At 46.2% G+C, this 27,151-nt stretch overlaps 1 protein-coding gene across 5 annotated transcripts in view; it reads left to right on the forward strand.

Annotated features, from left to right (window-relative positions):
- LOC134910339 (cadherin-23-like) overlaps positions 1-27,151 on the forward strand; it is a 236,059-nt gene that overhangs the window by 40,061 nt on the left and 168,847 nt on the right. For all 5 annotated transcript variants that reach the window (XM_063918239.1, XM_063918234.1, XM_063918237.1 and 2 more), the window contains 6 exons: positions 13,242-13,458; positions 14,930-15,091; positions 16,946-17,097; positions 17,202-17,373; positions 22,118-22,326; positions 26,364-26,540. In XM_063918239.1, coding sequence (XP_063774309.1) covers positions 13,242-13,458; positions 14,930-15,091; positions 16,946-17,097; positions 17,202-17,373; positions 22,118-22,326; positions 26,364-26,540 — 1,089 coding nt within the window. The remainder of the gene's footprint in view (positions 1-13,241; positions 13,459-14,929; positions 15,092-16,945; positions 17,098-17,201; positions 17,374-22,117; positions 22,327-26,363; positions 26,541-27,151) is intronic.

Below are 27,151 nucleotides of genomic sequence, written 5' to 3' on the forward strand. Positions count from 1 at the left end.
GTTAGAGGTGTGTGGTAGTGGAGTTTGGCACAGAACTATCAAAAGCTGACTCCTCCCCCCTCTAACCACTCCCATCTCCTTCCTGCTCAGCCCTGTTCAGTTTTAGTTTTGTGCCTGTGGAGTACAGACACAGTTTTTATTTCTCTTTAGATTTTCTGTTTATTTTTATTTCTTTTGACAAGTACCTAGTCCCTGTTTACAGGTGACAGGTATAACAATGGAAGAGGGTTAGTATCCCATTCCAGACTGCTGCATGGAGGCCACTATACCTTGGTCACTGGGGCCTTCAGAGAAGAAAGCAGAATCAGGTAACTGGACAGCCACAATCTGTCACTGACAGTATTGGGCTGTCCCTATTTCCTATTGCCTCACTGGGGATTTTTATCCTATATATATATATATATATACAAGCCGTCGCTTCTCTCCCCTCTCCTCCCCCCCCGGAGCGCGCGACATCCACAGACAGCCGGATGACTGAACTGGGATGTAATTTGGTGGGGGCGGACTGTGTTTAGGTCCGGGAGGGTGTTATTCACTCCCTGGGACCGTTGCTGTGCTGCCATGACAACCGCTCTGTGTAGCGGCGCACGGGAGCCGAACTTCCGGTTTTGCCGGAGTGAGAGAGAAGTTACGTCAGGCGGGCAGAGGCAGAGCCGTCTTCCCGCCCAGCTCTGCCCGCGCGCGCGCTGCTGTTCACGGCGCCATCTTCTCTGCCTGCAGACGGGGGGACGCTGTGCTAAGAAGGGGGATCACACTTACACAAAAACCGCAAGTATAAGAGGCGGGGGATCACACTTGGGGGACAAGACATAGTACATCAGAGTACAAAATGACCAGTAAGCCAGAGAAACCTGCAAAGGGAAAAACAACCTTAGTGGTTTATTTCTCATGTTCACAATGTGGCACAAAGCTGGCTAAGGGGAGTGCTGACGCAGGGACCCTCTGTACATCATGCTCTGGGGCACCAGCGGCAGATCAGCAGGCCAGATCCACAGATCAGTCAATGCCCCTTGGGTCAAGGCTATGGTGGATGCAATTTCAGATTTGCGTCAGTCAAGGTCGGAAGCAGCTTTGGCCCAGACTCAAGTGGAACCGCTGTGGGCCCAGAATATGGGAAAGTGTCTCACTGATTTGACTCAGTCTGTAAATAAATTTGTAAATTCTGCTAGTAGTTCGGCGGCTTCTAAGCGAACGCAGCCGCTGACCGCTATTACGTTTCCGGGAGAGGAGTTAGATACTCTGACATCTCCATTGGAAGAAGGGGAGGTAGATCCTGAATGGGACGAAAATTTGGCTTGGGAAGATGAGGAATTATCTACTAGTTCAGGTGTTAGGCTACTAATCGAAGCCATTCGTCAGACCCTTAATATTCAGGATGAGGCAGTAGCCGAGACTTCTTCCCCTTTCTTCAAACGACAGAAGAGACAGGTTACTGCCTTCCCTTCTTACTCGCACTTTGCGGATATTTTAAAAGAACCCTGGCTAAAACCGGATTCCCGTTTCCAGGCTCCTAAAAAGTTAAAATTTCTATATCCTTTTACAGAGGAGGATACAAAATTTTGGGAGACTGCCCCAAAGGTAGACGCTCCTATTTCGCATTTAGCAAAAGCTACGGTTATTCCGTCAGTACAGTCTGTGACTTTAAAAGACTCTACCGATAGGAAGATAGAAGCATTACTAAAATCTATGTTTTCCTTATCAGGTGTCTCTCTTCGTCCAGTTCTGGCGAGTGCCTGGGTGCTTAAAGCCGTAGATGAGTGGCTTGCACAGGTTGTATCTGGGATGCAGTCAGACGATCCGTCGGAGGCCATTCAATTAGCAGAACAGATTTCTGAGGCCCTTACTTACGTGGGTGAGGCCTTATTGGATTCGGTGGCGCTACAGTCCCGTGTTTCTGCCTTAACAGTATCCGCAAGACGATCTCTTTGGCTTAGGGTTTGGAATGCTGATTCGGACTCAAAGCAGACCTTGACGGCAGTTCCTTTTGAAGGCGAGTTTCTCTTTGGATCCGAGTTAAAGAAGATCATTTCAGATACTACGGGAGGAAAGAGCCCTTTCCTTCCGTCTGCTCCTAACAAACCAAAACCTACAAGATTTCGGTCCTTTCGTACGCAGGGCAGAGGTAACTTCCAGTCCTTTCGGCCCTTCTCCAGATTTCCACGGAGGGGATCATTCAGAGGTAGAGGAGCTCAGGCTACTCGCAGACCGGCCAGTAAGCCTGCCGACAAGCCTGAGGCATGACGCTTCGGGCCCTCTGGAGGGATCAATACAGGTTGGGGCTCGTTTACTTCACTTCAGGGAAGTGTGGCTCCTATCGAAACCAGATCGGTGGGTAATGGGGGTCATTTCCAGAGGATATATGTTGGATTTCGAAGAGACAGTCCCAACCCGACTATTTGTCACACCTCTCCCAGACGACCCCTCCAGACGTCAAGCTCTCCTTCAGGCAACAGCAACATTATTACAAAATGGAGTAATCCTTCCGGTCCCAGCTCCTCAGAGAGGTCGGGGTTTTTACTCGGGTCTTTTTCTCGTGGACAAGCCGGACGGTTCGTTTCGACCCATTCTAAATCTAAAAGCTCTCAATCCGTACCTCTCATCCCAAAAATTCAGGATGGAATCCATTCGCTCCATTATCGCAGCCATGGAGCCAGGGGAATATTTGGCTTCAATAGACATAAAGGACGCATACCTACATGTTCCAATTTGGATAGGACATCAATCCCTTCTGAGATTTGCAGTAGGGCCGTGGCATTTTCAGTTTCGGGCCCTTCCCTTTGGTCTCTCTACGGCTCCCCGGGTTTTTACGAAGGTCCTGGGTCATGTCGTCGCAGTTCTCCGTTGCAAAGGGGTCAACATCACCCCATACTTGGACGACCTGTTGATCAAGGCACCGTCACCGGAGATTCTCACTCAGAACCTGCGTCTAACGACAGAGACTCTACAGTCGTTCGGGTGGATAATCAATTTTCCAAAGTCGTCTTTACTCCCGTCGCAGAAAATGGTTTTTCTGGGTCTTCTATTCGACACCAACAGCCAGAGGGTGTTTCTGCCTACAGACAAGATTCAGGACTTACAAGCCAGAATCAGAACCCTGTTAAAGTTGCCGGCAGTGTCAGTCCTCAGATGCATGCAGGTACTGGGCAAGATGGTGTCCTCATTCAAGGCAGTTCCATACGCCAGATTTCATGCCCGACCTCTTCAAGCTCAGATTCTCCACTGTTGGACTCGGACGGATTCACGTCTCGAACTGCAGTTGATACGCTTGTCGATAAGGACTCGTCAGTCGCTCTACTGGTGGCTTCACAGTCACAATCTGAGGAAGGGTGCGCCGTTCACGGTCTGGTCTTGGATGATGGTAACCACGGACGCAAGCCTCAGCGGTTGGGGAGCAGTGTTCCAGACTCATCATTTACAGGGGCGCTGGAGCACTCAAGAGTCAAAACTACAGATCAACATTCTGGAATTGAGAGCGATCCGATATGCTCTCATTCGGATTCAGACCATGGTGCAAGGCCATCCAGTTCGGGTGCAATCCGACAATGCCACGGCAGTGGCTTACATCAACAAACAGGGAGGAACTCGCAGCTGGTCCGCAATGAGAGAGGTTGCTCAGATTCTCACGTGGGCGGAACGTTGGATTCCCGTGATTTCAGCAATTCACATTCCGGGAGTCGAAAACTGGGAGGCAGATTTTTTGAGTCGTCACACGATTCATCCGGGAGAATGGGAACTTCACCAGGAAGTATTTCTTTCTCTAGTGGATCGCTGGGGAATGCCAGACATAGACCTGATGGCGTCACGCCTCAACAAAAAACTTCCTCTTTACGGATCAAGAACTCAGGATCCTCAAGCATTTCTGATCGATGCACTAACAGCTCCGTGGCAATTTCAGCTGGCTTACGTGTTCCCGCCAATTCCCTTGCTTCCACGTCTACTCCAACGCATTCGGCGAGAAGGCCTTGCAGTAATTCTGGTGGCTCCGGATTGGCCGCGCCGACAGTGGTACACTCTTCTAAACAGCATGGTCGTCGGAGATCCCTTTCGCCTCCCTCTGCGACCAGATCTTCTTCTTCAAGGACCTTGTCGCCACCCAGATTTAAATCGGCTGGCTTTGACGGCTTGGTTCTTGAATCCAACATTTTGAAGGCAAAGGGTCTTTCTCGTGCGGTTGTTCAGACAATGATTCGGGCTAGAAAACCGGTGACTTCTGGCATTTACCATAGAGTATGGCGTATTTACATTGCTTGGTGCGAGAAAAGGAACTTGACTCCGCATTTGTTTAGACTTCCTCGCCTGCTCTCCTTTCTCCAGGAGGGTCTTGACAAGGGTTTAAAACTTTCTTCCCTGAAGGGTCAGGTTTCGGCCTTGTCGGTTCTTTTTCAAAAGAAGTTAGCAATCATCCCAGAGGTTCAAACATTCCTACAGGGTGTACTTCGAATTCAACCACCTTTTGTTCCTCCGATTCCTCCCTGGGATTTAAACTTGGTACTTAAAGCCCTTCAAAATTCTCCATTTGAACCTCTAGAATCTGTGGAACTACGTTATCTAACACAAAAAGTTGTTTTTCTTTTGGCTATTGCCTCAGCTAGACGAGTGTCTGAGTTGGCGGCTCTTTCCTGCAGGCCGCCCTTGTTAGTGTTTCATGACAATCGGGTGGTTCTGCGGACGAAGCCTTCATTTCTTCCAAAGGTTGTTTCAGCATTCCATTTAAATCAGGACATCGTTCTTCCAGCTTTTAATCCGTCATCTTCTCAGGGGGAAGATTCCCATTTGGCTCTCTTGGATGTTGTTCGGGCCTTACGTATTTATTTGTCTCGCACGGAGTCTTTCCGTCGTACGGATTCCTTGTTGGTATTGGTTGATGCTCCCAAACGAGGTTGGCCTGCCTCTAAGAACACTGTGGCCCGTTGGGTAACTTCGGCCATCAGGCAGGCTTACGTGTCCTCAAACGTTTCGGTTCCTGACTCAATTAGGGCTCATTCGACTAGAGCAGTTGGAGCGTCTTGGGCTGTTCGCGGTGGTGCATCTGTTGAGCAACTATGCAGGGCGGCGACCTGGTCGTCAGTCCATACGTTCACAAAGTTTTACCGGTTTCATACGGTTGGTTTGGAGACTGCCTCTGTTGGGCGTCGTATTTTACAGACGGCTATGCCGTCAACGTCTCCCTCCTCTCATTAGCTTGCTTTGGGAAGTCCCACAAGTAACGGCGCAGCGTCCCCCAGATGGAGGACAGAGAAATTGGGATTTTTGTTTACTTACCGTAAAATCTCTTTCTCTGAGTCCATCTGGGGGACGCTGCGATCCCTCCCATAGTTTGTCTGGTTTAATTGGTTAATTTTTTATTCTGGTCTATCTCCTTTGGCTTGGCTAAACGTTAACTGAACAGGGCTGAGCAGGAAGGAGATGGGAGTGGTTAGAGGGGGGAGGAGTCAGCTTTTGATAGTTCTGTGCCAAACTCCACTACCACACACCTCTAACCCACAAGTAACGGCGCAGCGTCCCCCAGATGGACTCAGAGAAAGAGATTTTACGGTAAGTAAACAAAAATCCCAATTTCTATATGCATAAAGCCAGCGTATGTCAATGGTCCCAAACAGTAACCCTTTCTAACATAACATATATTACTTTTTGCTTAAAAATACACATGATTTGAATACATAATTATTAGCAGTACAGACAGCGCACAGCGATGCCTATACGCATTTCACTTTACTAACGCTTCGTCAGGGCTATAGTCCTTTTAATTCATGTGCAAATAATTTTTCATTATACATCCAAGTGTAAACTCATTAAACTCAGTGCATAAAAGCAAATTACCTACAGATATGAGAATATATACCTGTACTACCTAGGGCAAGACTAGTCAGATATGACAGGTGTTTAAGTTGCTATCTGGATATAGGAGAGAATAATAATATTATAACATGTCTGTCTACCTCATATTCAATTGAAACTGACAGATGCAGCTTGCATGATTCATTGAAAGAGAATAACATTTATATAATAGCTGTGACTATCCAGCAATTGATCTACACCATCGCCTAATAAATACTGTATATAACAAGAATAAGGCCCTCATTCCGAGTTGATCGGTCGCAAGGCGAATTTAGCAGAGTTACACACGCTAAGCCGCCGCCTACTGGGAGTGAATCTTAGCTTCTTAAAATTGCGAACGATGTATTCGCAATATTGCGATTACTAACTACTTAGCAGTTTCAGAGTAGCTCCAGACTTACTCTGCCTGTGCGATCAGTTCAGTGCTTGTCGTTCCTGGTTGACATCACAAACACACCCAGCGTTCGCCCAGGCACTCCCACCGTTTCTCCGGCCACTCCTGCGTTTTTTCCGGAAACGGTAGCGTTTTCAGCCACACGCCCCTGAAACGCCGTGTTTCCGCCCACTAACACCCATTTCCTGTCAATCACATTACGATCGCCGGAGCGAAGAAAAAGCCGTGAGTAAAAATACTTTCTTCATAGTAAAGTTACTTGGCGCAGTCGCAGTGCGAACATTGCGCATGCGTACTAAGCGGATTTTCACTGCGATGCGATGAAAAATACCGAGCGAACAACTCGGAATGAGGGCCTATATTCATGTTGTAAATGTTGGTCCAAATACCCATATCAGGTTATGTGACGACAGCAAAGATTACACCGCTATTACTGTAGGTGAAGCTTTAAACAATATACCATTATTATAAGGTGCCCAATCTGTAGCACATACCACTGGGAAGATAACAAATAGTGTTCGTGTGAAGATCTATTAATTATAAACCTGTGACATTACAGGTGTTTGATCAAGCTGAAGAATCAAGACAACACTGTATATATTGATACTAACATATATATTAAAGTCCTGTGTCTCTCCATTTTATAATCCATCTAAATAAGGCAACATGAGCCTAAAGGGGGATACTCACAGAGTGATTGCTGCTTAAAATCTAAGCAATCTGACCAGATTGCTTAGATTTTAAGCATGATCTCTCCGTGTGTACCCTCTACAGTGATAGCGATGTGCAGCCCCGCACATCACTATCGCTGGTGCTTGATTGGCCTGCATGCAGGCTCTATCTAGCGGGTCGCTCACTTCACCCGCTGGGTGAAATGAGCGCCCCCGTCTCCCCCTGCATGCTCAGCACGCATCTCTCCCCAAATCGACCCATGAATACGCCCTTTATATTTATATGTTAATAGACAGTGAGACTGTCTTTTGGATAAATGCAGTGTTATTTGATATATTCTCAGCATACCATTACATAGCAACAAATGTTACATTGAGATTATCTGAATTGAGAATTTGCCAGTTATGTTACAACACTGCTACATTTGTAACCCTCTATAGACATCACTGGCAAGAACAGTCAGTGGTTGTTTGAAGCAATTACCAAACAATCTTCTTGTATAACAGGTACACATTAATCTACAGAATAAAGACAGCGCACTAGCATTTTCTTTTAATAAGACTTTATTCACTTAAATTTATTTTATTTTCTACACATTGGGGGTAATTCTGAGTTGATCGCAGCAGGATTTTTTTTTAGCAGTTGGGCAAAACCATGTGCACTGCAGGGGAGGCAGATATAACATGTGCAGAGAGAGTTAGATTTGGGTGGGTTATTTTGTTTCTGTGCAGGGTAAATACTGGCTGCTTTATTTTTACACTGCAATTTAGATTTCAGGTTGAACACAACCCACTCAAATCTAACTCTCTCTGCACATGTTATATCTGCCTCCCCTGCAGTGCACATGGGGGGTCATTCCGAGTTGTTCGCTCGTTATTTTTTTCTCGCAACGGAGCGATTAGTCGCTAATGCGCATGCGCAATGTCCGCAGTGCGACTGCGCCAAGTAAATTTGCTATGCAGTTAGGTATTTTACTCACGGCATCAGTGCCAGATTAAGGTCCAAATGGGCCTGGAGCTGAAATGTATGAAAGGCCTATTGTGTGCTTTGGCAGGAGGTATGACAAGTGCTGCGATGAGGGTGGTATAAATAGGGGGTGTGGCCTTTGCTATGGGTGTGGCTATCTCCATGGAGGTTGTAGCTAGTGCCTACTGTTAACCATTTAATAGAGGAGCAGAGCGACAGACCCATACACACACATACAGTGGTTGTCGAAGTGGGAATTTTAAAGTGGGGGTATGGCAAATGAAACAGGATTACTGTTGCACGCGCCTAAAAAGGGGGCATGGCCACTGAAAAGGAGTGTGTCATTCAAAGTACATGCATTAATGTGCCCCCTCTTTTCCTAGTCTGTACAGCTACCCATTAACGTGCCCCCCTCCCTTCATAGTCTCTATATGCATCATTGTGCCCCCCTCCTAGTCTGTATGTGTAGTGAGCCCCCCTACCCTCATAGTCTGTATATGCGTCAGTGTGCCAACCTCCCCTCCTAGTCTATATTGTGTCAGTGTGCCCCCCTCCCCTCCTAGTCTATATTGCGCCAGTGTGCCCCCCTCCCCTCCTAGTCTATATTGCGCCAGTGTGCCCCCACCCCTCCTACTCTGTATATGTGTCAGGGTGCCCCCCTACCCTCCTAGTTTGTATATGCGTCAGTGTGCCCCCCTTCCCTCCTAGTCTGTATGTGTATTTCTATGCCCCCCTCTCCCATAGTCTGTATATGCTGTAGTCAGGGCTGGTTCTATACCTTGTGCCCAGGGTGAACATTTCCTTTGGTGATTCCCCCTCTCCCCATTGAAAACAGGGACACTGCGCACGCGTGTAAAAAAAAATAGGGGTGTGGCCACATAATAGTACAAATTCACATTACACCGCACAGTTGTACCACATATACATGCCAGGAAGAGCCCCTTATATATATTGCGCCAGCCAGAACCCCTTATACACATTGTGCCAGGCAGAGCCCCTTATACACGTTGCGCCAGGTAGCCCCTTATACACGTTGCGCCAGGTAGCCCCTTATACACGATGCACCAGGTAGCCCACTTGTACATGATGCACCAGGTAGCCCACTTGTACATGATGCACCAGGTAGCCCACTTGTACATGATGCACCAGGTAGCCCCTGGAATGCAGCATAGTACTGTTAGAAGAGGTTCGATGTGACAAATATGGACCAGGGTTATACATTAACAACTGATATCTATACACAGAGCACAGATTATTATTACCATTACATGTATAGCGCCAGCGCTGTACACAGAACTTTATTTGTGGATGCATGGTATAGGAGCAGACTCCATCCCATTACTACATCAGCAGACATATGCGATTCCAAAAGCACATAAAGAAACGGACACACCAGTGACAGAACTAGTAAGTGGTGGGCCCTTGTGCAACAATATGTTTTGGGGCACACCCACCCCACATTAAAAAAAAAAATGATATTCTATATAATTTGCAGCAACCCCTTCACTGCTGTTACAGTAAGGTGTGCATGCAGCGACAACATTAATTAGGACATATTTCTCTGGCTGCTCCCAATCACCCACAAACATACTTCTACTCACCAATTCTCTCACTAAGGGGGTCATTCCGAGTTGATCGCTAGCTGCCGTTGTTCGCAGCGCAGCGATCAGGCTAAAAATCTGCATTTCTGCGCATGCATATGCACCGCAATGCGCACGCGCGACGTACGGGTACAAAGTCCTTTGTGGTTTTGCACAGGTTCTAGCGAAGCTTTCAGTCGCACGGCACAACACAAGAAGATTGACAGGAAGGGGGCGTTTCTGGGTGTCAACTGACCGTTTTCTGGGAGTGTTTGGAAAAACGCAGGCGTGGCTGGGTGAACGCTGGGCGGGTGTGTGACGTCAAAAGCCAACCCTCCAACGTTAGAATCAACGCACACGAAGAGTAAGTTCAGGGCTGGTCTTGTGCACAAAATGTTTTTGCAGGCGCTCTGCTGAACAGGTGTTCGCACTTCTGCAAAGCGAAAATACACTCCCCGGTGGGCGGCGACAATGCGTTTGCATGGCTGCTAAAAACTGCTAGCGAGCGATCAACTCGGAATGACCCCCTAAGGGTGGGATGTACTACAGATGAAAATGCAGCCAAAACTTAGAAAATCATTTTTTCTGAGTTTTGTCCGCATTTCTCTTTGAAATTCCCTCTGATCCAATTGGATCCTTCCCAGCACCCCCGACGGCCGCAACTTGACTCTCTGCATGCGCAAAGGACAGCTCTTATTGAAAGAGCTGTCCTTTGTGATTTTCTAGGTACATACCAACATTATCAATGCCGGTATGTACCTGATAAGAGGTGGGATGTACTCTACCACATCGCGGATGCCCTAGGACTGCACAGAGGCTCCTCTACAACAATGGCTGGTAACCGCCACATACAAAAAGAACAGCTATGGCCACACATTTGCCCTCACATCGATGGCAGGAACATGGAGGGAGGGAGACACACGGGGTGCAGGACAGGGGAGGAAATATGAGCACCAGGGTAGATTGAAAAAAGACAGGAGGAAGACATTGAAGGAAGATGGTGAGACGGTAGGAACAGCAGGAAGAACAGAGGAGATGGGAGTAATAGGCCCTACACACTCGTCAATGTGCCGCCGAGCTGCCCGACCGCCGATATGGCCGACGGGCGACCCGGCGGCGGGGGGGCAGTGACGGGGGGAGTGAAGTTTCTTCACTCCCCCCGTCACCCGGCTCCGTAGACTTGCAGGCAAATATGGACGATCTCGTCCATATTGGCCTGCATGCACAGCCGACATGGCACCAGTGATGAACGAGCGCGGGGCCGCGCATTGTTCATCGCTGGTGCCTCCACACTGCACGATATGAACGTTATCTCGTTCATTAATGAACGAGATCGTTCATATCGTGCAGTGATGTCGGCCAGTGTGTAGGGCCCTTACGACAAGAAGAACAAGGGAAAATGGGAGGCTCCTAAACAGCGTGGGCTGGTAATTGTCACATAAAAAAAAGCTGTGTTTGTTTAGCTCAGATGAACAGGGAGAGCCAGCAGGAACAGGAGGAGACGAGAGGAATTTGAGAATCACAGGGGAATAACGGGCGAATAACGGGGGCAGACAAGAGGAACACAGGGGGAATAACGGGGGAGACAAGAGGAACACTGGGGGAATAACCGGGGGTGATAAGAGGAACACAGGGGGAATAACAGGGGGTGATAAGAGGAACACTGGGGGAATAACAGGGGGTGATAAGAGGAACACAGGGGGAATAACAGGGGGTGATAAGAGGAACACTGGGGGAATAACAGGGGGTGATAAGAGGAACACAGGGAATAACGGGGGGTGATAAGAGGAACACGGGGAATAACGGGGGGTGATAAGAGGAACACTGGGGGAATAACAGGGGGTGATAAGAGGAACACGGGGAATAACAGGGAGACAAGAGCAGCACAGCGGGAGATTGGAGGAAAGAGAAAGAAAACAGGATAAAGTAGATACTTATACAAAATAACACAAGTGACAGAATAACAGTTGTGTAATATGTAACAATAATATAAGATTTACACACACAATGTACATGATGTGGAACTATGTTATTACAGTACCACATTAGGCAGGATGTAAAAGCGAGGAGCTCCAGCAAGTGGCTGAGCACTGGCGCTGCTCTTGTGACCAGTCCCCATCCTTTCTGCGGCCCCATCTCAGGCCAGTCCACCAGGAAATACAGTCAATCTTCTCCTTTATAAAAAAAAAAAAACCCGGCCAGCGCGGTGTGCAGTGACGGAGGCGGGCGGCGGCCAGCGCGGTGTACAGTGACGGAGGTGGGAGGGCCTGGGGTGGAGGCCAGCGTGGAGTGCTGTGCGGAAGGTGTCCGATGGGGGATTGTGCCGGCCAGTGCGGTATGCGGTGCGGGCAACTGGGGGGGCGGCGGCCAGCGCGGTGTGTAGTTACGGAGACGGGCAGGGGGTGGCGGCCAGTGAGGTGTGTGATGTGGAAGGTAGCCAATGGGGGGTTGTGCCGGCAACCGCGGTGTGTGTTGTGGATAACTGGTGTGAATGCGGAGGTGGCGCGGCTTCATCAGCAGCACCAAAGTCTAGGGGGGAGGAGCTGAGAGAAGAAGAGATCGCGGCTCCTCCTCCACAGTGACCAGGCAGGAAGTGCAATAATCTGTTGGAAGGAGACGCTCAAGTGGAGAGCGGCCCCTCCTTCTGCCCCAGCCGGGATTTACACACTGGGGGCCGGGGCACTGTCTGGCAGCACTGTGGCAGCATACAATGAGTCACAGTGACTCATTGTAATGCCGGCGATTATGGCCCTCTTAACCTCAGCAGGCTGTGGGCCTATTTTCAATGGGAGGCCTGGAGCTGCAGCTCCATCCGCCCCATTGTTAATCCGGCCCTGCACGGCATTACGAGGTTTTTTCTTCATTCTGCTGATCGGAGTGTGATTGACAGGAAGTGGGTGTTTCTGGGCGGAAACTGGCCGTTTTATGGGTGTGTGTGAAAAAACGCTGCCGTTTCTGGGAAAAACGCGAGAGTGGCTGGAGAAACGGAGGAGTGTCTGGGCGAACGCTGGGTGTGTTTGTGACGTCAAACCAGGAACGACAAGAACTGAACTGATCGCAGATGCTGAGTAAGTCTGAAGCTACTCAGAAACTGCTAAGAAGTGTCTATTCGCAATTCTGCTAATCTTTCGTTCGCAATTTTGATAAGCTAAGATTCACTCCCAGTAGGCGGCGGCTTAGCGTGTGCAAAGCTGCTAAAAGCAGCTTGCGAGCGAACAACTCGGAATGACCCCCATGGTTTTGCCCAACTGCTAACAAAAATCCTGCTGTGATCAACTCAGAATTACCACCTTAATTCTGTCCTTATTTATTTTATACTTCACTCTACATGTCTTCTTTGAAGTAAAGGGACATATAATACATCATATGTGATAATATTAAAGATATCCACATCACATATGGGTATTGAAATTTCCTTTTTATTGTATAAGAATATCAATAAAGTACCAAATATGTTATCTTTATTAAAGAAGAATTAATTTTCTTGTCTAAGGGAAAAAGTGCTGCTATTAAAGTTGATTTACTTTTTTTCTTTTCAAAATGTGTATATATACAGCACCTGCATATGTATGTTATGTTGAAATATCTGCTTTGTCAACATAAACTATTGTGCCAATTATATTCCCTGTACAAATACTTACTACTTAAATTCTGGTGCGGGAGCATCCTTGAGTTGATCCAACATTTCTATCCCCCCTTTATATAAAATACTCCCTAGCTACGTATACATAATTTTCTGTGCATACTGTATCAGATATCTAAAATGTAGTTTTGATTGTTATTTTATTCAGATATTGAGTGTTTCTGCAGAGGATATGGACATCGGAGACAATGCTATTATTTTATACTCCTTCACAAACATTTCTCACTTATTTTACATTGGAGAAATGTCTGGCAATATCTCCATCCTGAAACCCTTAGATTTTGAGACAAGCTCCCAGCATGTGCTGACGGTGATAGCCTACAGCCCAAGTGACCCTCGGAATCAGAGCACAGCCACAGTCACCGGTAACAGAACCTTTACCTATGCACATAGCTTGCAGCCAAAGCTGCTCCTTGAAGAGTCTGACAGTTTTTTAAAACAAAATTCAGAATATTATCTACAGTATGTTGTCATTGTGGGACCTTTAGAAGATCTGTTCTGTGTGTAGGGCTATGTTCATCATAGAACATTATCACAATATGAAACTGTGGTATGTGTACCCCCAGGGGGGAATTTGTAATTACAAATCTTTTATGTAATATGTGTAATATATGGGTGTGGTATTGAAGGTTGACCACACTTAGGTCGAAAGGGATTCTAGGTCGACAGGGTCTTTAGGTCGACATGATCTAGAACGACAGGTCAAAAGGTCGACATGAGTATAACATTAATTTTGGTGTCATTTTCGCTGTTCAGTGACAGGGAACCCCAATTAGTGCGCCATGCTTTGGGCAGGGTGCCTTGCTCCACTACCACTGCACTGGGCATAGATTACCATTCCCAATCATAGTCCACGTGGATCGTAAAGTATGAAAAATTCAAAAAAAAAAAGGAAAAAATTTTAAAAACTCATGTAGACATTTTGACCTGTCGACCTAGAACATGTCGACCTAGAGACCCTATCGACATAGAAACCCTGTCGACCTAGTTACTGTCGACCAATAGTGGTCGACCTAGACACTGCTGACCTGAGTCTTGTCGACCTAGAGACCCGGATACCGTAATATATACAGTATCCAGACTTCAAGCATTTTCATTTGACAGCATATACACTGAAGATGTGCTATGAATTTTGTGGTGTTATCTGATCCCAATGACAAGTTACCACTGATCAGTTGTGACATCAGCACTCCAATGCGATATACTGTAGTATAAACTACTGCACAAGTGGATTTATAGTGAGCTCAGATCTCCAATGCAAAATCTGCAAACTCTGGACACAGTAGGTTGGCATTTAATAGTATAGAGTATCACAAAGCATCATAGGTTGGCATAAAGTAGAAGGATAAAGCATACCTTACAATGGCTATAGTCATGTTTCCATGTTTCTACCTGGATAGTATAAATAGTGGCATAGCCAAGGTAGTGCTCCCACTACTGAAGAAATGTTAAAAATGGTGCCTATCAGGTAACAGGCAGTGCCATATTGTAATGCTGTGTATACTGCATGGCGGTCACTGGGATGCTCTGTGTACACTGTATGGAACTCACTGGTATGCTCTGTGTACTGTATGGCTATCACTTGTGTTATGTATACTGTTTCTATAGTGGTTGTCTGTGTGGGGGGTATTAATGTAATATGGCTAGTTATTGATGTCATTTGGATGCAAATTATTTATTCAGATGTTGATCTTTCAATTTTCAAACACCAGGACCTGAGGTGCCTATATTCCCATCAGTAAATGTACACCCTACTGTGATTTTAACAATAATTAAATATAAGTGCATGACAAAGGTCTAATATGTCTAACTATCATTATTGTGTCTCTTTCCCAGTGCACGTAGAAGATGTAAATGAGGAGGGGCCCACAATGGAATATCCAGTATACCATACAGTAATATGGGATGGTCTATACACCCCAGGAAATATCATTCTTGATATTAATGCAACAAAGGGAAATGAAGCTATGGATGAAGGAATCCATTACTCTATTTCAGGTACCTATCAGGCATCTTGATCAGGGCTGTCTTAACAGCATAGTATGCTCTGGGGCCCCTACACTCCCATTCATGGGAAACAATAAAAAAATATATAAAATGCCCCTCCTACGCCGTCTCTCCACATGCTTCCATACAGTGAATGACTGTCAGCACTCTGATTGGTGGATAGCTCCAGCCATCCACCAGTTAGCATGCTGACAGCCATTTACAGTCGGGCTGCAGGCTGGAAGGCCGGTAGAGAATGCTGTCTCACTGCTATGATTGTGTGACCATCACCGTTGCCTGTTCATATGCCCCTAGAATTGTGGGCCCTGGGCAGCTGCCCATTGTGCCTATATCAGTGATGTGCGGTGAGGTCAGAGATTGGGGAGGCACAAATGGTGGAGGCTCTCAGTGCCAGGAGCTTGTCTCACCCCCTACACAATTTAACTGTTATGTCCCTGCACTACATCCATGCAAACACAGGGAGAACATACATACAGTAATAGCCAGGTCACAGCCTTCACCCTAGTGTTTTGAGTAAACTGGTGTGGTGAGGTGCCCTCCATTGCCCTCTCACCTGCAGAAGCATAGCTGGCCTGGTGCAGCAGGTTACACAGAGAAATACAATCATCAGTGATATTGTTAGCAGCACCTGGGGAAGGATAGCACTTCCCACAGATACCCCCCCCCCCCACACACACACACACACAAAGAGTCCTGTCCCCACACTCACTACAGATCAAACACACACTGTCCTGTTCCCACACTCACTACAGATTTTATATATATATATATATATATATATACACACACACACACCACTACAGATTATATATACACACACACACACACACACACCACTACAGATTATATATACACACACACACACACACACACACACACACACACACACACACACAACTACAGATTATATATACACACACACACAGTCCTGTCCCACACACACTACAGATTATACACACACACACACACACACACACACACACACACACACACACACCCCACTACAGATTATATACACACACACACACACACACACACACACACCCCCACTACAGATTATGCACACACACACACACACACACACACACACACACACACACACACACACAGTCCTGTCCCACACGCACTACAGATTATACACACACACTCACAGAGAGTCTAGGCACTGGTAGCTACTCACCCCAGTCACTGTGCACTGATGGCTGCTGCTGGCACTGCGGGTCCCCATTTTCCTCCTCCCCTGCCAAGAAGCTCAGCTCAGGTGTCTACCTTTCTTCACTTCCTGGATTGGTCACATGACCAATCCGAGCTGTCTATCAGAGCTCACACACGACCCCACTGTAAGGCATGCCTCACTTTTCTCTGTTCTATGCGGTCTGATTGGCTGCTGTGTAGCCCCGCCCATCTCTACAGGCAGTGTCCGGCAGTGTGAGAGATGAGGCTGAGCTGCCACTGCCTCATCTCTGTCTCTCCCTGCAGTTCCAGGAGCTCTGCAACTCTGGTAAGTTTTATCTATAATGATGATTGTATTAATACAAAGAAGATGATTGTACTGTAAGTTATAAATATCTTCTTTCTGTTCTTCCAATCATTTATATAATGAGAACTCTGAGTATGATAGGGAGCATGACTGCCTCCACTGACTGCACGTTCCTGGCCTATAAAATGGCCCTAATCTTGCATATATAGGGGTGGGTCCATGTACAGTAACCTGTCCCAATAGTACCTACCATAGCATATGGAGGCATCAAGGTGTACATGGTTAGTGCTACAGAGCTGATGCAAAAGCAAACATTTGTGGTGTTTTTCTCTGACCTTTGTTCAGCTACAAATTTCTTGTACTAGGTTCTAACAGCGAGGGACTATTTGCCATAGCGAATGCAACCGGCCACATCTTTTTAATAAAGGATCTTGCTGTGCATAACTCTCCTCTGCACTATGTCCTGAAAGTCAATTGCACTGACAGCAGAGTGCCACCGCAATCAACCTCCGTTAAGGTACAGTTCATTATTTTGATGGTTTGTTTTCTTAGTCTTCTTTCTCTGTCATTCATCTGTTATTAAGACAGGAATCACCTCTCATTTGTTTTTATCATTCAAAGGTGTATGTGACGATTTCACCAAGCAACATTAGCCAGCCAGTATTCTCAGCTGATTATTATAGCCCAGAAACATTGAATGACTGGGCTGTGCCACATACTTACCTAACACAGATCAAAGCCTTTTACTTACCCTCTTCCCTTATATACAGCATAAGTACTAAGAAGGATAAAGGTAAGAAAAATAATGGTCAAAGAAACCAGGCCGGAATGGTCAACTAGCACTTCTGGTAAATGTCAGAGGGGTCAATGGCCTGATGGGCTGGTCCGACCGTATGATGTAAATAGAGACTACGATTGGGCGAGGAGCTCTGACTCCCGGTGCTCTGCTTTGCCGTCTGGCATACAGAGAGACAGGGGGTGCAACAAAGCCAGGCCCCTGTGACTTGAAGCATGCTCCATTAAGTCTTGACAATGGCCCCTTGGCATGCACACAGTGAAGTGTCACAGTTGTCTAAGAGCCCCAGTCCATCACTAAAAGCATTTTAATTTGTTGTTACTGTAGTAAACTGAGAGTACAAGTAACATCATTTAACAGCACCAAAGTGTAATACACAATCAGCCAACAGGGCAAATATGGATAATAAAATTGCTTCAATTACAAAAAGAAATAGTGTAGGACAATTAATGTGGGGGGGGGGGGGGGGGAATTAAAAACACAAAAGTTAAAATAAAACAATTTGTTCTTTCTATAAAACATGATGAAAAGAATACTTACTGTACATTGGACTTGAGTCCATCTGCTATTCTCTTACATTACCTTAGAAATGTTAGGGACCCACCTGATGATGTCAACTGGCCGTGGTAGATGGGCCCATATTTTTACCCAACATTATGCTAAGCACCTCAATTTTACTCTATATTAAATTGTGGAGTTTATTATAATTGTTCTGATTAGTAGTGCACACCTGCATTTTTTCTTTTCTGTGTGGCACTATAAGTTTCAGCATGGTACCAGCTCAGTAATCCCTCATCATTTTTGTTCAATGTCAATCAGTAAATATATTCTGAAACTCAATATTATGTTAAAATCTGGAAATACAGTTTATTGCTGCGTATAAATGATGTTAATAAAACACAGCATGCCATTCAAGAATGATAAGCAATATCAGAATCAATTTTCAACTTGTATGTAAAAGTTCTTGAATGTCTTTCAAATCTTCAGTCATCTGAGGGAGACCTGTTATCGGATGATACTCAGAATCGATGGCCAATCTCACCGCAGACGTACCAAGGACAGACACATGTCGTATGGCTCTCTGTCTTAGTCGAATCCCAATTACATATAGAGAAGACTACTTTCATATACTATAGTGTCTGTTTACAAAGCTACATTTTCTGCTTATGGCACAAAAGACACTAACATTTTTAATTTTTAATTATATGTACATATTTACTAAGTAGGAGAGCTTGCAGGGGCAGTACAGGTGAAACTGAGAAAATTAGAATATTGTGCAAAAGTTCATTTATTTCAGTAATTCAACTTAAAAGGTGAACCTAATACAGGTTGAGTATCCCTTATCCAAAATGCTTGGGACCAGATGTATTTTGGATATCGGATTTTTCCGTATTTTGGAATAATTGCATACCATAATGAGGTATCATGGTGATGGGACCTAAATCTAAGCACAGAATGCATTTATGTTTCATATACACCTTATACACACAGCCTGAAGGCAATTTTAGCCAATATTTTTTATAACTTTGTGCATTAAACAAAGTGTGTCTACATTCACACAATTCATTTATGTTTCATATACACCTTATACACACAGCCTAAAGGTCATTTAATACAATATTTTTAATAACTTTGTGTATTAAACAAAGTTTGTGTACATTAAGTCATCAAAAAACAAAGGTTTCACTATCTCACTCTCATTAAAAAAAGTCAGTATTTCGGAATATTCCGTATTTCGGAATATTTGGATATGGGATACTCAACCTGTATATTATATAGACTCATTACATGCAAAGTTAGATATTTTAAGCCTTTATTTGTTATCATTTTGATGATTGTGGCTTACAGTTTAAGAAAACCCCAAATCCAAAATCTCAGAAAATTAGAATATTGTGAAAAGGTTCAATATTGTAGGTTCAACGTGTCACACCCTAATCAACTAATTAATCCAAACCACCTGTAGAGGGTTCCTGAGCCTTTAAATGGTCTCTCAGTCTGGTTCAGTACAATTCACAATCACTGGGAAGACTGCTGACCTGACAGTTGTGCAGAAAACCATCATTGACACCCTCCACAAGGAGGGAAAGCCTCAAAAAGAAATTGCAAAAGAAGTTGGATGTTCTCAAAGTGCTGTATCAAAGCACATTAAAAGAAAGTTAAGTGGAAGGGAAAAGTGTGGAAGAAAAAGGTGCACAAGCAGCAGGGATGACAGCAGCCTGGAGAGGATTGTCAGGAAAAGGCCATTCAAAAGTGTGGGGGAGTTTCACAAGGAATAGACTGAGACTGGAGTTAGTGCATCAAGAGCCACGACACACAGACGGATACTGGACATGGGCTTCAAATGTCGTATTCCTCTTCTCAAGCCGCTCCTGAGAAACAAACGTCAGAAGCATCTTACATTGGCTAAAGAACAAAAGAACTGGTCTGTTGCTCAGTGGTCCAAAGTCCTCTTTTCTGATGAGAGCAAATTTTGCATCTCATTTGGAAACCAAGGTCTCAGAGTATGGAGGAAGTATGGAGATGCACACAATCCAAGATGCTTGAAGTCCAGTGTGAAGTTTCCACAGTCTGTGTTGATTTGGGGAGCCATGTCATCTGCTAGTGTTAGTCCACTGTGCTTTATTAAGTACAGAGTCAACGCAGCCGTCTACCAGGACATTTTAGAGCACTTCATGCTTCCTTCAGCAGACAAACATTATGGAGATGCTGACTTCATTTCCAGCAGGACTTGACACCTGCCCACACTGCCAAAAATACCAAAACCTGGTTCAATGACCATGGGAGAAGGATTATTATCAACCAATATTCGTCCGATGTCTGTATCTTCATACACAATCGGCGGATCTCAGATGCGGATCTCAGATGCCTTCAGTGGGTGCCTGAATACAAATCCCGGCGGCTGTGACATTTGCAGATTTTCCCATAAGTCCCGGGAGCTGTAATGGCATTTGCTTACATCTCTGCATCAGGCCTTCAATTATTATAAGTGAGGAAAGGCTAAACAGTTCATAGTAACAAAGACCTGAGTAATTGCTTGTTATCCCCAGGAATGCTGGACACTATTTACAGTATATATTCCTTATTTAGGTTTTGTAAAAATTACAAAAGGACAAGGTGTACACTTTTGAAAAACAATTTATAATTGTTTTCTATTATCAATATTATATTATGCTGGATAAATAGTACAGATGTGTCCTCATACGTCTTTGCTGCACTCACACCAAACAGTCCCTTGTGGCACGCCATGCCGTGTGAGAATCTTCTAGCATCAGGTGTCTTTTCCCCCTTTTTTTGGGGGGGGGGGAAATTGTCTTAATCGCAGTGCAATTCAACTAGAACGTACGAGAACACTGTGCTGATATATTTGATATATGACACTTGTATGCCTGTGTGCGAATGTGTCTCTGAATCTGTATACAAAGTGTTACAATGTAGCAGCAGCAGCTTCTTTACAGTACAAGTTCTGTTCTGCTCCGTATACAGACTATGGGGCAGATGTATTAAGCTTGGAGAAGTGATAAAGACGTGATAAGTGGAAGGTGATAACGCACCAGCCAATCATTACAGGTTTGAAAAATTGCAGATAGGAAATGATTGGCTGGTGCGTTATCACCTTCCACTTACCACTTCTTTATCACTTCTCCAGGCTTAATACATCTGCCCCACACACAATTTAGCTGTGTACTGCATGCCATGTATCCTCTTACACCTTACCACGCCATACCATGTCTGACCATGCCAACCCACGCTATTTTTCATGCGCGACTAAGATGCCTGCTTGCTGCGACTATAGTAAGGATAAGTGGGGACACATCTATGCACATACAAACACACAAGCAGACTGGTGGCAATGTGAAGATGGATGAAGCAACTATGGTTGAGCATGACCAGCCAGCAGCCCCTTCAGGGCATTCTGTATGCAGAGAGCATCCTGTATGCAGAGAGCGTTGTTGATAAGAGCTATCTGTTGCAATTGCAGTTTCTGCTGAGAGACAAAGCTGTCTCTGTCTCTAAAAATAAAAAATTCGTCCAATTGGGTTCTCGGCAAATAGAAATCCCTCCTGTGTGTGCCACTGACATTGGAGGACATACTCTACACCTTAGGGGTCTATTCATGAAGAAGTGAAAGGAGTGAAGAAGTGAGCCTGTGGAGAAGTTGCCCATGGCAACCAATCAGCTACTCCGTACAATTGTATAGTATGCAAATGATAAATGTTACTTTAGTGCTGATTGGTTGCCATGGGCAACTTCTCCACTGGCTCACTTCTCCACCCTTTTCACTGCTTCATGAATAGACCCCTATGAGAGAGATAAAGTGGAGAGAGATAAAATGCCAACTAATTAGCTCCTGTCAGTTTTCACACAAAGCTTGTAACTTGACAGTTAGAAACTGATGTTAGTACTGTATCGCTCTCCAAGGCTTGATACAACTCCCCTTTACAACCCAACACCATCTTCAATTTTCTAAGAATTAATGTCTAGAGCTTACGGTCCTCTTGTTTAGAAATGTTTTATTCCACTTTCTTGCTATCGGGCGATCATACTTTTATATACAGTAGTAGCCTGCACATTGCTATCTGTCTTGTACCCACTATTATATTTCTGGAATCTTGCAACAAGAATGTTACCTACCTAGTAATCTAAAATACCACAATTTCAGTTGGAGAAATCTGTAACAACTCTGCTTTCTAGTGTTTTATGTCATACGGCATATAATGCTCTTGTCATTAAACCTTTATAGATTGCTTTGTTGTGGATCCAGTGACAGGAATAATAAGAACTAAGAATGTGTTAAATGTGAAAGATTTTCCAAGTAATATGACAGTGAAGGCGACCGATTCCCAAAAGCCCTGGATATACAGTGAGGCCACCGTACATGTGACTGTCATCAGTGGCAACCAGTATGCTCCGGTATTCCCAAACCCAGTTGTGAATGTGACAGTGAAAGAGGTAAGATACTGCCGCCACTTTGTCAATACCAGTATACAAAACTGTGTCAGTTAAAGAAATATTGTGGTATCTTGTAATTATCAGGCGCGTACAGAGGTGTGCCGTGGCATAATATTGTCACAGGAGACTTTTATTATGGCAATACTAGTAATTATTATCATTATTATTATTATTATCTTTTATTTATATAGCACCACAAGGTGTCCGCAGCGCTTAGCAGGGGTTCAACTACACAGTAGCTGGTAGGGATGCAAAAGGGGGAAACGAGGGCACACCGGTTATAGAGAGTGGATGTTAGTGGGCATTCCAGGGGTGGCTAATTCAAATTCAACATGGGCATGTTGCGGCTGTGTCGTTAAAAGTGGCTGCATCCAATGCTGCACAGGCGGCCATACTCAGACGGAGAAAGTGCACCTGCCATAGGGCTGCTGCAAGTTTTGTGGTGTAGCCTATAGTGCTTCTAAAAATGCTCAGAGACGGAAAAGCACCATCTCAACACCCTGCTGTGGGCGTACCAGTTTGCAGACACGGCTGTGGCCAATCAGAATCAGGCCCTTTGTAAAGATGGCAGTAACATGACAGCTACGATCATTCACACTGACATGCGGGGGGACGCCCAGCACAGGGCTAGTCCGCCCCGCATGTCAGTGCCGCCCCCCCCCTCCCCCCCACAGAAGTGCAAAGGCATCGCACCGCGGCGATGCCTTTGCACTTCAAGAGTAGCTGCTTTAGTGTGCTTGCCGGGAGCTACTCATTGCTCGACGTCACGCAGCCGCCGCAGCCCGCCCCCCCAACAGTCCGGCCACACCTGCGTTGGCCGGCCCGCTCCCCCTAAACGGCGGCTTAACGCCGCCATCCAGCCCCCTCCCTCCCAGCGACCGCCTCTGTCTCAGAGGTGATCGCTAGGCACCGACGGCTGCCATGAGCGGGCGCACTGCGACGCCGGAGCATGCGCAGTTCCGACACAATCACTGCGCTGCAACAAACTGCAGCGAGTGATTGGGTCGGAATGACCCCCATAAACCGGATGTGGGGAGTAAAGGAGATGACGTGGTCGGATGACATCTGGATTTGGGGACAGAGGAGAGGACGGTGCTCTTGCCTTATCTAGAGAGGAGGGGATGTGCTTGGATGGGAGAACTTGTTAGAACCACACTGCAGTCTGCACACAGGAGAGGGAGTCCCACTTCCACAGCTGTGTGGTCTTAGTATTGAAGGTAGCTTCTTATAAGATGATGATGATGATCAGGGCCGTAACTAGGTGTGTGCCAGTGGTGCCTTGCACACAGCGCAACTGCACTGTGGGCGCACCATCTGGCAGCATCACCCGCACGGCCGCTGCCCGCTCTCTCCCACTGCCTCCCTCCAGGCACACCATCAAGTGCCACCCGACTGCCTGCCATTCTCCCTGTGCAGAGTGTTCTCCCCCAGCTGCCGTGCGTAACAAGAGACTGACTGCTGCTGCTATGGACTGTGCGGATCCTCTCCCTGTGCATAGTGTTCTCACCCGGCTGCCGTGTTTGAGAGGACCAGCTGCTGCAGACCGTGCTGCCCCTCTCCCTGCATAGAGTGTTCTCCCCCGGCTACCGTGCGTGACAAGAGACTGGCTGCTGCTGCAGCAGATCATGTGGCTCCTCTTCCCGGACACAGCGCCGCAGGGCTAATTGGGACGCCGGGTCAGTACACTGGCTGGCCGGTCCCTGTGCTCCCCTCAGCAGCCGCTCTCCCCCCATCATCGGGCCGTTTCATATAAAACTGTGGCTTCTGCTATTGGAGCTTCTGCACATACGCAGAAGCTCATTCAAGCCGGAGCCGCGTTAACGTGCTGTCACTATACCGCCCATGCTCCCACACAGCGTTCACTGGATGCTGATCAATCGAGTAAGGAGCTAGGCGTCTCTCTTCCCTGCAGAGCTCTAGACAGATAGGAGATTGGTAAGTGTACTGTGCATGGCGAGGGGGGGTGGGGGTGGGGGGTAGTAGTAGTAGAGAGAGAGAGAGTGGAGGGGCAGCTTCATGGAGTGCTTGGGGTGTGGGACAACTGCGGGTTGAGTACTGGGGGTGTGAGAGATTTTAGTAGGCAGCCGTTGTCTAAGGAATGTGTCAATCACAGTAGATGCTCAGTTTCCATCCTGGTCAGTTTCGGTTTCCGCTTATCTGCGCCATATACAATAAATGTTCATCTCTCAGAGTGCAGAGAGGGATAAAGCGTATCCAAAACATTATTACTTCTCTATACAGTGCCGTAACTACGTGTGTGCCGAGGGGGCCTTGCCCACAGCGCAAATGTGGGCAAAGCGCACCATCTGGCAGCACACCTACCTGTACGGCCAGTTAGTAGTGACAGTCCCGGGCCAGCGCCGGCACCGCCGCTCGCCTCCCGCCTCTGAGTGTGAGGGGAGCGGGAGCGCGCCTGTAGCCTCATCGATCAGCAAGCAGCTGCCCCGTGTCCCGCTGCCGCCAGGAGTCCCGCTGTGAGTGCAGGAGAATGGGACTCCTGCTGGCTGGCTGTCTGCTGCTGGCGGGGTGTGGAGCGCTGTCGGAGGTTGCTCCCGGACCCGCTCTCATGCTGTTTGTAGCGTCGCCGCAGCATGTGTCCTGGACCCCAGGAGAGGCTCTGCGCCTGGATGCTGCCTATCACCTCCAGGTGACTGACAGAACACACACACACACACTCACTCACTCACTCGTGCAAAACAGGGGGAATGCGTGGACTCTGCTACTGTAATGTGTAAAAAAGGGGGACTATGCTGCCATAGTGTGTAAAAAAGGGGGACTCTGCTACTGTAATGTGTAAAAAATGGGGACTCTGTCTGCCGAAATGTGTAAAAAGGGAACTCTGTCTGTCGTAATGTGTAAAAAGGGGGACACTGTCTGCCGTAATGTGTAAAAAGGGGACGCTGTCTGCCGTAATGTGTAAAAAAGGGGACGCTGTCTGCCGTAATGTGTAAAAAGGGGACGCTGTCAGCCGTAATGTGTAAAAAGCGGAATCTGTCCGCCATAATGTGAAAAAGGGGCTCTACCTGGTGTAGTGGCGCTATTGTGCGGCGTAATTTGAATATTGGAGACTACTGTGCACCATTATATGAATTGGTATTATTTTGTGGCCACACCCCTTCCCCATGAAGCTACGCCCCTATATTTTTTGTGCGCACCTGCGGTGCCGCCGGTTTACATTAAGGGGGGGGGGGGGGCGCCGATGCCGTTTCTTGCACACAGTGCTAAAATGTCTAGTTACGGCACTGATGATGATGATTATTATCCTTTATTTCTACATACTTTCCATTCTCTGGCCCTCATTCCGAGTTGTTCGCTCGGTAAAAATCTTTGCATCGCAGCGATTTTCCGCTTAGTGCGCATGCGCAATGTCCGCACTGCGACTGCGCCAAGTAAATTTGCTATGAAGTTAGGATTTTTACTCACGGCTTTTTCTTCGCTCAGGCGATCGTAGTGTGATTGACAGGAAATGGGTGTTTCTGGGCGGAAACAGGCCGTTTTATGGGCGTGTGGGAAAAAACGCTACAGTTTCCGGAAAAAACGCAGGAGTGGCTGGAGAAACGGGGGAGTGTCTGGGCGAACGCTGGGTGTGTTTGTGACGTCAAACCAGGAACGACAAGCACTGAACTGATCGCAGATGCCGAGTAAGTCTGAAGCTACTCTGAAACTGCTAAGAAGTTTGTAATCGCAAAATTGCGAATACGTCGTTCGCAATTTTAGGATGCTAAGATTCACTCCCAGTAGGCGGCGGCTTAGCGTGAGCAACTCTGCTAAAATCGCCTTGCGAGCGAACAACTCGGAATGACCTCCTCTGTACTGAAGTCCTTGTTCTTCATACACTTGAACGGGTATCAGGGTGGTTAATAAATAAGGTGTGGGAGTTCTCCCAAAGTTGACCCCTTAGATCTAGTTCAAAGAATCTTTATTTTTGATTTAGAAAAATTATAACCTAAACTAGTGCAGTTTCCCTTACTGTGCAGTGATCCTTATATCTGTTTAATAAATAATTCTGAGTTAATTGTGTTGATTATATTTTGTAGGAGCACGGCATTCCTACATTCATTACCCAAGTGCATGCCATGGATGGCGATACGGGCAGAAACGGAGATCTTACATACAGTATTCTGAATGATCAGCCCTTCACTATCAATGCCAAAGATGGAAACGTTCTTGCAACTATCACCTTTGATTTTGAAACTGGACCCAATGAATTCCAGGTCAAAGCTACTGTATTGCATTGGGCGCTATCCTATTAGGTGCAGTGATTTACCGCATGGTAATAATGGGCTTTTCACCCCGATAATACTATCGGGCTATCCAATTACAGACCATTTTACTGGGCTGTAAATCACCCTTTATCCGGCAATAGCACATGGGATCCATGATAACTTTGCGGACCCATGTGTTACTATCCGATAACGGGTCTCCTGGGGCTGGTTATAGGGAATTCTGCTTAAAATCCCTGATAAGTGCCAGGCTGCGAGACTAATAGGATAGCCCCAGGTGAAATCCATTAACTGCGGTGACTCACAAATACACATTTTATGATGCAGTATACTGTTTTATGTTGGTATAGCTTCATAATTTATTTTCTGAAGTTAGTGTTGAAGTGATTTGTTTTTTATTTAAAGATGCACTTAGTCAGTAGTTGGCATATGTCCAAATAGCAAATCCTGTTTTACAGAGACATCCGAGTACTGAAACACATAGGGGTATATTTACTAAGGTGCGTGTTTATAGAAGTGGAGATTCAGATTTTAGCTATTAACTTATAGAAGGTGCTAGATAAATGATAAGAAGAATATGATCTCCACTACTAATAAACCTA

Source organism: Pseudophryne corroboree, chromosome 4 (genome assembly GCF_028390025.1).
Source record: "Pseudophryne corroboree isolate aPseCor3 chromosome 4, aPseCor3.hap2, whole genome shotgun sequence".
NCBI lineage: Eukaryota > Metazoa > Chordata > Amphibia > Anura > Myobatrachidae > Pseudophryne > Pseudophryne corroboree.